At 41.7% G+C, this 14,929-nt stretch overlaps 1 protein-coding gene across 2 annotated transcripts in view; it reads right to left on the bottom strand.

Annotated features, from left to right (window-relative positions):
* Nucleotides 1-14,929, bottom strand: part of LOC142158153 (1-aminocyclopropane-1-carboxylate synthase-like protein 1) — a 56,635-nt gene that overhangs the window by 6,379 nt on the left and 35,327 nt on the right. The window contains exon 14 of one of the 2 annotated variants that reach the window (XM_075211839.1): nucleotides 12,175-12,323. The exons of the other annotated variant lie outside the window; for it this stretch is intronic. Coding sequence (XP_075067940.1) covers nucleotides 12,286-12,323 — 38 coding nt within the window. The 3' untranslated portion in view covers nucleotides 12,175-12,285. Of the gene's footprint in view, nucleotides 1-12,174; nucleotides 12,324-14,929 lie in introns of those variants that run through there. 2 annotated transcript variants of the gene reach the window in all.

Below are 14,929 nucleotides of genomic sequence, written 5' to 3'. Positions count from 1 at the left end.
GGGATATGTGAATTAATAACAGTTACTGTAATCTCTAATGTATAAATGTTAATCACTATGCAAAAGTTTTTTCTCTTCACAGAAGGTCTCCAGCTACAGAAAAAGACCCTTTAGGCAATCCAGATTGAATTTGTCCAACTTCCAATGAATAGAAGTTTGCAATATGTTTTGGCCCACAGCCACAACTAACATAAGTAGAAACTAATGAAGGATTTAAATAACGTAGACTCTGCTGAGTAATGATTACCGTGTTTTGGAAAAAGATATCAGACTTTATGGGCTATTCACATAGCAAATGTATGAACTAGGTGGTTTTTCTGTATGTCATAGAAGGTCAGAAGGTATGTTTTTGAAAAGAAAAGAAGAAATGGACTAACATAGTTGAATAGGAAATGATGTTTTGGTTTGTTTTTTTAACCAAATTTTATATTAGATGGTTTGAAAGAAAGTAATGCAATGTAATGTCAAATTATGGTAGATAACAAAAGGTTTTTATTTTTATCCTCATAATACTTTTGAGTCAATCAGTGTTGTAAAGAAATTCACTGCCCTTATTTACTGTACTGTAATCATATACTGTAAATACTTCTTTGTATCTTGGGTATGGTAATGCATTGATGGGAATTCAATGTTTGTACATAAATGGAAAAGACTTAAGACTTTATGGCCTATTATCCGTGCTCCTGCATTAGCCCTTTTGGATGATAGCAAACCATTTACACTCTCTGCTGAGCAGAACCAAATGTTTAACCAAGTTTAAGCTGAAGTAAATTCAGTGCCGGCACTGGCTTTGGCAGATTATGACAAGCCTTTCACATTATTTCGTCATGAAGTCAGTGCACATGCACAAGGGGTACTGATACAGATGCATGGTCACAAACAGAGGTCACTTGCATATTACTCTACACAGAAATACTGAAAGAAAAGGTAGCAGATATGGTATTGGACCATGCACTTGTTATTCAAGTGCCACATGCAGTCACAGAAATTCTCAATCAAGCAAGGACAAAACATTTGTCTGCAGCTAGACTAACTAAATATGAAGTAGCTTTGCTTAGTGCCTCACATGTAACAATTACTAGATGCAAAGATCTCAATCCAGCAATCCTGCTACCCATTGATGATTCAAAAGAAGGGAGTAAGGAGAGTCACAAAGAAGATGAATCATCAGACAGGGGATATGAGGACTTGACTGAAGCATCTGAAGAAGAAACTGAAGAAATAAACAAACAAAAAACTTTTTTTCTGATCATGATTATATTGAACTCATGCAATTAGAGGCTTTGGGTCTAATAAACATACATGATACACTACACCCTGATGCTGACATAGATCTATATGTAGATGGCTCACACTACTACATAGACGGCACACCGTATACAGGTTGTGCTGTTACTACACATATTGATTCAGTAATCACTCCCAAGCCATATGTCAGCACAGGAAGCTGAGTTAAAAGCATTGACATTGGCCTGTATAAGGAAAAAAATTCAACATTTACACAGACTCACACATTGGTATAGCTTATGACTATGGTCCAGTATGGAAAAGCAGAAACTTTATGGGGTCATCGGGCAGACCCATAAAACATGCAAACCACATAAGAGAATTGTTTACTGCCTTTCAGATGCCTGCCAAACTGACAGTGATTAAGGTGAAAACACACACTAAGGAAAATACGCCCGAGGCAGCAGGAAATAGACTGATAGACCAAGCTGCTCGAGAAGCTGCTATAACGCCAATCCCAGAAGGGAAAGTTACATACGTGGTAGCCCCAGATCCCAAGTTTGACCGAACCATACTCCAAGTTATGCAAAAGCAAGCAAGTGAGAATGAGAAAAGAGCTTGGGCTAGACTAGGTGCACGAGAAGTGCAAGGAGAATGGTATAAAAGTCAGCAATTATGTCTGCCAAAAGCACTTTACCCGATTATGGCCAATATAGTACATGGGAAGGTTCATCTGGGGAAGGATGCTATGGTAGCACTACCAAATAAATACTAGATAACACCAGGGTTTGCCCAAGCAGCGCAGGTATTAGTGGCTGGTTGCCTAATCTGTGCAACCTGGGTAAGTCTTTCCCAACTCCAGATAAAAGACCCCTCAGACACTGTATCCTTTTCAAAGGATTCAGATAGATTTTATTCAACTTCAGAAATGCTCAGGATATGAAAATATACTTGTATGTGTGGAACTTTTCAGTCGCTGGTTGGAGACGTGAGCATGCAGAAAAGCAAATGCAGAAAATTATGGCTGAAACAGGCCTGCCATAAATCTCATGTTTACCTATGGCCCTGCACTCAGTAAGAAACACTTCTAGGAAAGACACAGGTTTAACACCATATGATATCCTGTTTGGCACAGCACACAGAACAGGCTGTCATTTTCCACAGCAACTACAGCAAGTACATGGTGATTTGTTGAACTATGTTGCCTTATTACAGAAACAACTAACTGAAGTACATGGTCAAGTGTTCTCTTCCATTCCAGAACCTAATTTGATAAATGTACAGACTGCAAACTGGGGAAGTCTTGAACCCGGATACAAAAGGTCCTTATCAAGTCCATGGCAGTGAAAGTACAGGGAAAAAAAGTTACCTGGTTTCACGCATCACACTGCATAGTCTTCAAATCAGGGGAGTCTTGTTCTGATAAATAGAAATGTACTGTCTTATGGTATTGATATGTCTTGCCAGAATAGTTGTGACTGCCGTAGGGATCAAGGCCTCCCTAACCCAGTGTGAAACAGACAGATCAGTGACAAATTTTCTATGCCACTGTTAAAAACAGAAGAGGAAGGAGTGCTCAATAATTTGCACTCATAGGAGAGTAAACTCTGAAAATACCTTTGTGTGGATGCATTTCCTCATTGGCAAAGTTATCAGTAATGATTAATTTTGGATATTGGGAATATTGGCATTAGTGGCAAAGGGTTTGGCAATCCTGTTGATCGTATATGTGGTAGTGAAAATTGTTATATGGCTGACTAAGAAATTACTGACACTTTATTGTTGTTCCTGCAGGAAAAATAATGAGCTTCCTGAACCAGTAATGATCACAGAAATTTATACAAGTTTAATGCCCGAGACAAACAGTGAACATTATGAACAATGGTCAGTTATCAAACCAATAAACTGCACAGTCTGCAACAAGAGATTGACAGTGACCATCGAGAAACCAGAATGAAAATTTATAAATATTTATATCCTTTTTGTGGTAGGATTGATGAGAATTCTAGGGCAGGTGTGGACACCGGGTCCGATACTGTGTCGGTTAAAAAAACCTATGAGCAGAATGGGCAGACAATTTTGGGATAGAATTGAAAAAGATTGTCACATCATTAGTGGGACATATTTGTTAATGGATCTTATTCCATGAAGAAAGCAATGAATATCTTGATTCATCCATTGTTACTAATTGTTCTTGTACTAACTATAATGATTATATGGAACGGTTACCCAACATGTAATATAAGGAAAATTCTAAATAGATATCATCAAAGTATTCCCCTCTATACACCTAGATACAGTAAGACATTAAATAGGGAAAGAAGAGTTATGGTGATAAAAATACCAGGGAATACGTGCTGAATGAATTATTATTCTACCTATATGGAGTCCTTAAGATACCATATAGTGTAAAGGTAAGTACTAACTGTCTTTTGCTGATTATCACCATGACTCACCATGACTGATAGGTAGAAGTTAGAAGTAGATATTTAATCAGAAGAGGGGAGTGTAAGTGTAAAATTGTATGATTATTGATTTAATATCTATCATGTGCTAAGCTTTAGAAAATAATATGCTATAACCTTAAAAAATAAATTAGCACATATTTTACTTAGAATGAAAAGAAAAAACAGATTGAAGCCTTGAAACAATGTTACAACAAGATGTTCTCGAAGAACATGAACAATCCAAGAACGCACAGCTGACTGTTCTATGTAAAGTAACAAGACTTGTGGCAGAATGCCTGAGAAGATAAAAGCATAAATAAGAAAGATGGAGAGTACGCATAATTAGCATGTTGTTTCCATAATCATTTACTATCTTATAATTAGTTAAGCTTCTATACCCCCTAATATTCTACTGTATAAATAAAGCCTGAAGTGAGCTCTGGTTGAAACAGAATCAGAATTACTCAGCATTAAATCATACAGGTGTTGGGTGTTTTTCTGTTCACCATTCGACTGAAAATCAGTGAAGATCTAGCTGACATTGAAGGTGATTGATAGAAGTATCGGTAAACCCCAATACCCCAACAGACGTAGTATCAACACTGAAGGAATTGGTCACAGTCGACTACTGCTCTCCGATACAGACAGGAACAATCTGTCAGTACCAGTAAAGGCTGTGCTGTATGTTCCTGGATTGAAAGGCAAACTCTTGTTTGTACCAACCATCGAATTTCCAGGTGACAAGTTCATTATTCTCTATGGAAGAAGGGAAAAAGCCAGAGCCAAAGCAGATGAACACCTGTACCGTCTCAAAACTTCAAAGGAAAAAGTGAAAATAAACAGTCAGATGCCCAGAAAGTATACGGAACTGAAAAAGTGGGACTTCACAGAGATTTCTGTACTGTCAGCTGGTCAAGCAATGACAGAGTTCAGTGGTCCTTCCTAAACATATGATCATGTAAGAACAGAGTCTACTCCTTTTTGATTCCACTCAGAGCTGTTTCTTCTGGTAATTGTGGACGCCATTGAAGTACACTGAACTAATGGTCATGTTCGTAGAACCAGCTGAGATGATCATGACATGGAGCGTTATCTTGCTGGAAGTCATTAGAAGATGGGTAGCCCATGGCATAAGGGGATGCACATGGTTAGCATCAATACTCAGGTAGGCTGTGGCATTTAAACAATGCTCACTGTTGACACAAGTCAGGATGGATCCATAGATTCATGTTGTTTACACCAAATTCTGACCCTACCACCTGCTTGTTGCAGTAGAAATCAAGGTTCGTCAGACCAGGCAAAGTTTACTTCTTTACTGTGAAACATTTTACACTATGTGTGGTGCTTCTGTTTTGTTTTCTGTATTATACAATTACTATACAGCAGAAAATGTTGATACAATATTGATAAATAACCTAAATAATTGTAGTACATGAGATACCATTTTCTTTCATACAGTCATGTATGCTTTGTAGAGAAAGAACAAACTCCTTAATAATGACTGAGAGGTTAATAAGTAGAGATGGGCGGGTCCGGTTCTCCGAGAACCGAACCCACCCGAACTTTGGGTATCCGAGTACCGAGCTGAGCAGCTCGGTACTCTCCCGCCCATTCCGAATCCAAATCGAGGCCGAACGTCATTGTGACGTCGTCGGATCTCGGGACTCGGTTCTCGCGATACTTCAACTTTATAAATACACGCCTCCACAGCAATCCATCGCCATTTGACAGAGGGAGAGAGCAGGGTGTAGTCATAGGCTAATTAGAGCAGGGACAGAGAATACCATATTGTTCTTGCAATTGCTCTAACCAAAATCGCTAGTGCAGAGAGGAGGATAGAGGTTTATTATTTTTTCTTCATATTTGGCACTCCCCAGCGCTTTTGGGGTGTCCCCCATAATTGTGCATTAATATTTCTGGCTGTCAAAAGTCATATCTGTCAGCAGTATCTACTAAATAATTTGTAGCACACCTCAGTGTTTTTGGGGTGTCCTCCCTAATTGTGCATTAATATTTCTGGCTGTCAAAAGTCATATCTGTCAGCAGTATCTACTCAATAATTTTTAGCACTCCTCAGTGTTTTTGGGGTGTCCTCCCTAATTGTGCATTAATATTTCTGGCTGTCAAAAGTCATATCTGTCAGCAGTATCTACTCAATAATTTTTAGCACTCCTCAGTGTTTTTGGGGTGTCCTCCCTAATTGTGCATTAATATTTCTGGCTGTCAAAAGTCATATCTGTCAGCAGTATCTACTCAATAATTTTTAGCACTCCTCAGTGTTTTTGGGGTGTCCTCCCTAATTGTGCATTAATATTTCTGGCTGTCAAAAGTCATATCTGTCAGCAGTATCTACTCAATAATTTTTAGCACTCCTCAGTGTTTTTGGGGTGTCCTCCCTAATTGTGCATTAATATTTCTGGCTGTCAAAAGTCATATCTGTCAGCAGTATCTACTCAATAATTTTTAGCACTCCTCAGTGTTTTTGGGGTGTCCTCCCTAATTGTGCATTAATATTTCTGGCTGTCAAAAGTCATATCTGTCAGCAGTATCTACTCAATAATTTTTAGCACTCCTCAGTGTTTTTGGGGTGTCCTCCCTAATTGTGCATTAATATTTCTGGCTGTCAAAAGTCATATCTGTCAGCAGTATCTACTAAATAATTTGTAGCACACCTCAGTGTTTTTGGGGTGTCCTCCCTAATTGTGCATTAATATTTCTGGCTGTCAAAAGTCATATCTGTCAGCAGTATCTACTCAATAATTTTTAGCACTCCTCAGTGTTTTTGGGGTGTCCTCCCTAATTGTGCATTAATATTTCTGGCTGTCAAAAGTCATATCTGTCAGCAGTATCTACTCAATAATTTTTAGCACTCCCCAGTGGTTTGCGCTCAGAATGGATTCAAAGCAGTCCACATATGATCTAAATGAGCAACCAGGTTCTGTCACCAGTCCTGATGTTAGTGTTCCCAGTACGTCATCTGGCCAAGGCGATGTCAAACAACAGAGTGTTTTCAAATTAGTGCAAAAAAAAAAAACCAAAAAAAAATTTACTGCATTGAAGCGAAAAAGAAGTGTAACTGAGCAAAAGTTAAGTGACGATAAAAAAAAAATTGCAAGCATGCCATTCTACACACGCAGTGGCAAAGAGAGAATGAGGCCTTCACCTTTGGCTATTAGTGGCAGATCCCAAAAAGTTACCCAGGCTACAATTGGTGCACAACTACTGTTACGCGTCAAAGCTGAGCTGCAAGATACCAGTGAGGCATTACAGGAGAATATTTGCTCTGATTCACAAATGACAACAATCCCTGTGGAGAGTCCATCCAACAGTGGGATGTCTAATCGTGAGCATTCTGCTGATGTGTGCCTTAATAGCCCGAGTGTAGCCGGTGATACCCAAATTGAGGATGCCACTTTGGAATTAGAAGAGGATGAGGGGGAGATTTGTGTAGGCGACGAGGGCGCTAATGAGGATGTTGATGAGGATGAGGTTGTTTGTGTAAGTCCTGCACCAGTGGCAGCAGTTCTGGCACGTGACAAGAAAAAGGCCATTGTCATGCCTGGGCATAAAACAAAAAAATCCACTTCTTATGTGTGGAATTATTTCTACCCAAATCCAGACAACAATTGTATAGCCATTTGTAGTGTATGTGAAGCCACAGTCAGTCGAGGGAGGGACCTTAACCATCTTGGAACCTCGTCTATGTTACGCCATTTAACGAGAGTTCATGGCAAAGTGTTGGGAAAAGCTGAAAGTTCTTCCCAAAAGAATACAAGCACTCCCTCATCAGCTAAGACCCTCCGCTCACCGACATACCGACGGCTACAAAATACACCCACCACACCATCCTCATCAATATCCTCAGTAGCGCTCGGAGTTAGCCCGGCATCCCACTTAAGGCTGGATGACTCCGGCACTATTATTGATTCCTCTGAAGAAAGCGTTAGTCCTGCTGCTGCTGTTGCTGCTGCTGGGGGTGAATCGTCATCCCAGAGGCAGGTGAATAAAATGAGCAGTCCTACATTTCAGCAATTAACTGTGAAACAATCATTTGCGAGGGGAAGCAAATATGACAGCAGTCACCCAGTCGCCAAGCGAATCACAGACGCCATGGCTGCAATGTTAGTGTTAGATCTGCGTCCAATCTCCACAATAAACGCAGCTGGTTTTTCACAGTTAATTGAGGTTTTGTGTCCGCGTTACAGAATTCCATCGCGACACCATTTCTCCCGTAAAGCTATTCCACAACTATACCAAAAAGTGTGTAAAAATGTAGAGATTGCGCTGAAAAATGCCATTCTGCCCACTGTTCACTTAACCACAGATATGTGGACAAGTGGAAGTGGCCAAACCAAAGACTATATGACTGTGACAGCCCACTGGGTTGGTCATTCACCTTCACCAGCAGGAACAGCAGCAGCATGTACACCACTACGTAACATTTGTCACAGGCAGGCCACTCTTTGTATCACCGGCTTCACTAACAGGCATACGGCTGACAATTTGTTACGCAAACTGAGAGATGTGATTGATGCATGGCTTATACCACTCGGACTCTCCCCAGGGTATGTCATTTCAGATAACGCCAACAATATAGTGCGAGCATTACAGCTGGGTGATTTCCAACATATTCCCTGTTTTGCTCACACCATCAACTTGGTGGTGCAGAGCTTCCTACGAAATAACCGTGAGGTGCAGGAGATGCTTTCGGTGGCCCGTAAAATTTCAGGCCATTTCAGGCATTCAGCCACAGCATGTAGGAGATTACAGCAGCTCCAAGAGCAGTTTAACTTGCCCTGCCACCAACTTAAGCAAGAGGTGGTAACTCGGTGGAATTCCACCCTGTACATGCTTCAGAGGATGGAGGAACAGCGCAAAGCCATCCAAGCATATTGCACAAGTCATGACATTGGGAAAGGAGGGGGGATGTATTTCACTCTTGCACAGTGGGGAATCCTTTCAGTGCTGTGCAAGGTGCTGAAACCATTTGAAGTTGTGACATGTGAGGTCAGTGCAGACTCTGCTAGTTTGAGCCAAGTCATTCCTTTAATTAGACTATTGGAAAAGCAGCTTGAGAAAATGAAGGAGGAGCTGAAAGCAAGCAATTCAGCAAAGTATGTTGGCCTTGTCGATCAAGTACTTAATTCGCTTCACAATGATCCTCGAGTTATTAAGATCTTGAACTCGGATCAGTACGTTTTGGCCACTGTGCTTGATCCAAGGTTTAAAACCTACATTGAGTCTTTACTTGTAAATGAGCGAGATGTGAACTTTTGCAAGGAGCTATTGCTCAGCAAGTTGGCCGCTGAACTGGGCCTCGGCTTGACGACGTGTCCTCCTTCACTTTCTCAAGCTGTTGCTCGTAAAAAATTAAATTTCCAAAAAAGAAGCAGGGAAGACACAGGGGGCAGACGAGAACAATTTAACATCTGGGCTGGTTTGAAGGATTTTTCAAAAAAATGTGTCACTTTGCCCATAACTCCATCCAATATGAGTATAAACATGCAAAGGATGGTGGAGGATTACTTTCAAGAGGTAGTTGATATGGAAATGTCAGACAGTCCCTTTCCTTACTGGGAAGAAAAGCAGGCCATTTGGAAACCCATGTACAAACTTGCTTTGCAATACCTAAGCTGCCCACCCTCCAGTGTGTACTCTGAACGAGTGTTCAGCACAGCAGGGAACTTAGTCAGTGATCGCCGTAGAAGGTTACTTCCCAAAAATGTGGAGAAAATGATGTTTATAAAAATGAACTACATCTTCCACGAGGAAGGCCTTCACCATCCAAGACATCCAAGCACTGACTGTTCTCTAATGGCGGATTCAAGCGGCGATGAATTGATAGTCTGTGATGATGACGTACACACTGATGAGGGTGAGGATGAAGCTGAAGATGATGCCGATAACATCTTTTTAAAACTTTCTATGTAAGTGTAGGGTGCAATCTACCCCCAAAGAGGAAAGGGACTTGTGGCATTTCCATATCACATACCATCTTGAAAGGCTGCTGTTAGGGCAATTTATCCTTAAGGGTAGGGTGTCATAGACAGAGTGACCCTAAACTGGCTTTGTCCATTTTTCATAATATTGTACAGTCTATAATGGCTGAATTTTTTAGTATTTTATACAAGTGGAGGGGGGCCTAGAGAGACAGAAACCAAACTGGCTTTCTCCATGTCAATTAATATTGTACAGTCTATAATGGCTGAATTTTTTGGTATTTTATACAAGTGGAGGGGGGCCTAGAGAGACAGAGTGACCCCAAACTGTCTTTCTCCATGTCAATTAATATTGTACAGTCTATAATGGCTGAATTTTTTAGTATTTTATACAAGTGGAGGGGGGCCTAGAGAGACAGAAACCAAACTGGCTTTCTCCATGTCAATTAATATTGTACAGTCTATAATGGCTGAATTTTTTAGTATTTTATACAAGTGGAGGGGGGCCTAGAGAGACAGAAACCAAACTGTCTTTCTCCATGTCAATTAATATTGTACAGTCTATAATGGCTGAATTTTTTAGTATTTTATACAAGTGGAGGGGGGCCTAGAGAGACAGAAACCAAACTGGCTTTCTCCATGTCAATTAATATTGTACAGTCTATAACGGCTGAATTTTTTGGTATTTTATACAAGTGGAGGGGGGCCTAGAGAGACAGAGTGACCCCAAACTGTCTTTCTCCATGTCAATTAATATTGTACAGTCTATAATGGCTGAATTTTTTAGTATTTTATACAAGTGGAGGGGGGCCTAGAGAGACAGAAACCAAACTGGCTTTCTCCATGTCAATTAATATTGTACAGTCTATAATGGCTGAATTTTTTAGTATTTTATACAAGTGGAGGGGGGCCTAGAGAGACAGAAACCAAACTGGCTTTCTCCATGTCAATTAATATTGTACAGTCTATAATGGCTGAATATTTTGGTATTTTATACAAGTGGAGGGGGGCCTTGAGAGACAGAAACCAAACTGGCTTTTTCCATTTCTTTACATATTTAACTATAAGTGTAGGGTGTAATATACATTCAAAGACGATGGCTGCATTGCCAATATGCATAGATGGAGAGGAAGACAATCTGTTTTGTGTGTAGAATAGGCCTACCAACGAAGAATTAAACTGTTTTTTTGGATGATTTATTACCTCAACAATTAGATTACTTGTCTCTAAAACAGTTGGAGCACTAAATTGGGTTAATTTAGGCCCAAAAACATGGATTTTCCCAAAAAATAGCAAAACAAAACCAAACAAAACCAAAACCAAAACCAAAACACGCAATGGCGGTTTTGCAAAACCAAAACCAAAACCAAAACACGACGGTAATCCAGATCCAAAACCGAATCCAAAACCAAAACACGGGGGTCAGTGACCATCTCTATTAATAAGTAACATTTAAATTCCACAGATCCTAACACATTTGAGCTTTGATCGGTTTTATACCTGTTTGTATTTTTGCTGTGCATTACAAAATACAGTAAAGCATTTTATACATCGAAAGATATAAATACATTTTTGTGTTTATTTTTCCTTCTTGTTACGGATGTAGACTGGGGACAGGATGGTGGGGTGAAAGCAAGTACCATGCGGATGAGGACCGAGAGGGGAAATCACTAGAGTGTTGGGAAATAGGGCAAGATCAATTACTAACTTAGTGCTTGAGTAAAGACTGGCTTTGAAAGGAGGGACACATTTTCATAAAATTTCAAGCAGACCCCAGTTTCTCCTTCCACCATGTGTTTCCGTTGGATTTGAGAAATAAACACTATTATTTTGATATGTACTTTTTAGAACGTGGTGGAGCAAATACTCTTAATTATCTTTTCTAAAAGGGCCTATCAATATCTCTTGGTCATCTAGGTTGGAAATATATTTTTGCCATGCTACACGTTTTAAACCAGCTCTTGTAAGCTTTGATCTGTACGCGGTTGTATTTATTAGTTATCAGAAGGTAGTAGGTTTTCTAACTCATCTGAGATGGGCAATGAGGACCTATTATGTAGTATGAACATTACAAAATTGTGAATCTACAAGTACATGAGGAATTTTGTCTTATGTGCCACGAATGTAGCTTTCAGTTGTTTAAATCTATAGACTGTCCAAATATATCCTTAATAGTAACTATGCCTTTAATTTTTAGCCACCAGGTCCCATGTCCCTCAACAAGCAGAACTGAAGGGGTTCCATGCCGACAACCTTAGCAGTTCGGGAGCACTCACCCGTACCAGTGCTCCACCGGATCTCTCAACATGAGGAATAGGTACTGCAAGTAGCCTCTATCTTAGATAGTAACACAGCAATTCAGTAATTGTAGGGAGAGGATCCGGAGCAGCACAGATGAACCCTTCTAATTCCAAACTGAATCAGAATCCACAATTCTGCTTCTTTGGTGCAGGCAGACTGGTGAATGGAAAATCAGTATCCAGTAACTATTTACCATGCGGTAGATCAGCATTGTTATTCTATTTTGTAGAAGTATATACTGCAGAATTAGAAAAGACTAATGTCTGACAAATTCGTTTATTGAAACAACACATTAACATACTCCACTTGAGAGCTTAGTGATTTAGCTGAAACCATTACAATTTTTGTAATTTTTTTATTTGTTAAAATGCTTATCTGCGTTGTAACACTTTCTTCAGTTTCTGTATACCTGGTGATAAAAGAAAAAATATGCAAGATAGATCATAACGTCTCTCTCTGAGGGAACTTGGTAATGCAGTCATTTGAATTGTTTCATAGGTAACAGGCTAGCAGCTTTTAATTTAAAGCTTTAAGATTTACCAGAAACACATAGTATTATAGCACTACAGAACACATGCCCTTAATATTATAGATAAAAATGAAAAATGTTAAAAGTCAGGTCCACTTTTGTTGACCCTTTTTTGGCCCTCTAAACTAAATGTATATAGACCCGTAGGTGGTATTTTCCCACCTAGCCTGCAGGCTAGATACAATCACTAGCAGTTCCGGACGCTGCACAAATTACAGAACCTTCTTTCTTTGGTGTGGGACAGGATGAGAGCATTGTATGCAGTCCACCACACATATCCACCACCCACACAGCAGTGTCATCTAACACAGCTGATCAGTGGTTACATGGCTGTAGTGGAGTGTGTAATAGCCGGGGACCTGGGTATTTGTAAATTGCAATGGCCGTGTGAAGCATCAGATCTACTGGGAAAGACCCCATTTTGAGGAGGGGGGGGGCAGTGAAATTCCCCAGGCTGAGAGTACACTAGAGAAGAGTGTCAGAGCCTAAGCGGACTCAAGTATGTATGAACGATATCATCCCCGCAGAGGAGGGATGCACAGCACAGGGTAGAGCACAACATGTGTCAGAGTTGCACTGAGCTGCACTGGATAAGGGAGATGTTTTACAAGTGCAAAGAGTGAAGCTGAAATAACTGTTTGTGAGGAGCCTGCATGGATGGAGGCAGGACCAGTCAGCCTACAAAGTGCCAGCAGATGAAACAAGGAGGACACGATACATGCGAGTGGTATGGAACTACAGTGCCCATGATACCCTGTATGTAACGTGATGTGTATACAGGGGCAGGCTGGGCGGCATGGGGGGGGGGGGGGGTATCTGTCCCCCGGGCCGGTCCTATAGTGGGCAATCTGCACGTTTTTTCCATTAAAAGAGGCTGCTGATTTGAGTCTTGCACCCCTGGGCTATAATTTGCCAGCCCTCCCCTGTGTTATTATTATTATTATTATCGTTTATTTGTAAGGCGCCACAAGGTTTCCGCAGCGCCGTACATGGTACAAACAGTAGACTATACAGGGTAAGACAGTACAGAACAATAAACACAAAGTACCAGTACTTCAGAAACTCCAGGCAGGCAGATACAGTAGAGACGGAGTGGAAGAACAGGTATGGAGACAGGAGGGAAGATGGGCCCTGCTCATACAAGCTTACATCCTAAGGGAGGGTAAACAGAATCAGGTACATAAGGGAGCCAGTGAAGCAACGGGGAGAGAGAAAGGGGGCAGGGGAGAACCAGAAGAGGTGAGAGGTTAAGTGGATGGTTGGTAGGCCTTAAGGAACAGGTGAGTTTTAAGAGCCCGCTTGAAGGAGCACAGATTGGGTGAGAGACGAATGGAGTGAGGGAGGTCGTTCCAGTGAAGGGGGGCAGCACGGGAGAAGTCTTGGATTCTAGAGTGGGAAGAGGTGATCAGAGTGGAGGAGAGGCGGCGATCATTGGCTGAGCGCAGGGAGCAGGCGGGAGTGTGAATGGAGAAGAGGTTAGAGATGTAAGGGGCAGTAGACAGAGAGAGCCTTGTAAGTGGTGGTGAGGAGTTTGAAAGGGATTCTGTAGGGGAAGGGGAGCCAGTGTAAAGAAAGACAGAGAGGGGAGGCAGAGGAGGAGCGGCGTGAGAGGAAGATGAGTCTCGCAGCCGCATTGAGTATAGAGCGGAGGGGGGCAAGACGGGAGCAGGGGAGGCCAGTAAGGAGGAGGTTGCAGTAGTCGAGACGGGAGATGATGAGAGCATGGATGATAGTTTTGGTGGCATCTTGAGCGAGGAAGGGACGGATGCGGGCAATGTAACGGAGTTGGAAGCGACAGGCTTGGGCAAGGGATTGAATGTGGGGGGCAAAAGAGAGAGGAGTCGAGAGTGACACCTAGGCAGCAGAGTTGGGTGACATAGGAGATAGTGGAGTTGTTAACAACGATAGAGAGGTCATGGTGGGAAGGGAGCCTGGGTGGGGGAAAGACAATGAGTTCGGTTTTGGAGATGTTAATTTTAAGAAAGCGAGAGGACATCCAGGATGAGATGGCTGAGAGGCAGTCAGTTACACGAGAGAGGAGGGAGGAGGAAAGATCAGGAGAAGAGATGTAGAGTTGAATATCATCAGCATATAGGTGATACTGAAGACCGAAAGAGGAGATGAGAACCCCAAGGGAGGAAGTATAGAGCGAAAAGAGTAAAGGGCCAAGAACAGAGCCCTGAGGGACTCCAACAGGGGGAGGGGAGGGGGTGGAGGAAGAACCAGGCGTGGATACAGAAAAGGAGCGATTAGCAAGGTATGAGGTGAACCAGGCATGGACAGAGCCAGAGAGGCCGAGAGAGAGAAGAGTTTGCAGTAGGAGGGGGTGGTCCACGGTGTCGAAGGCCACGGAGAGGTCAAGGAGGATGAGTATGGAGTAGTGACCACTGGATTTGGCTGATAGGAGATCGTTGGTAACTTTAGCCAGGGCTGTTTCGGTGGAGTGGAGGGGGCGGTAGCCGGATTGGAGAGGGTCAAGGAGGGAG

This window comes from Mixophyes fleayi, chromosome 5 (genome assembly GCF_038048845.1).
Source record: "Mixophyes fleayi isolate aMixFle1 chromosome 5, aMixFle1.hap1, whole genome shotgun sequence".
Lineage (NCBI taxonomy): Eukaryota > Metazoa > Chordata > Amphibia > Anura > Limnodynastidae > Mixophyes > Mixophyes fleayi.
Note: the sequence above shows the minus strand (reverse complement) of the source record. Positions and strands in the feature narration are given on the sequence as shown.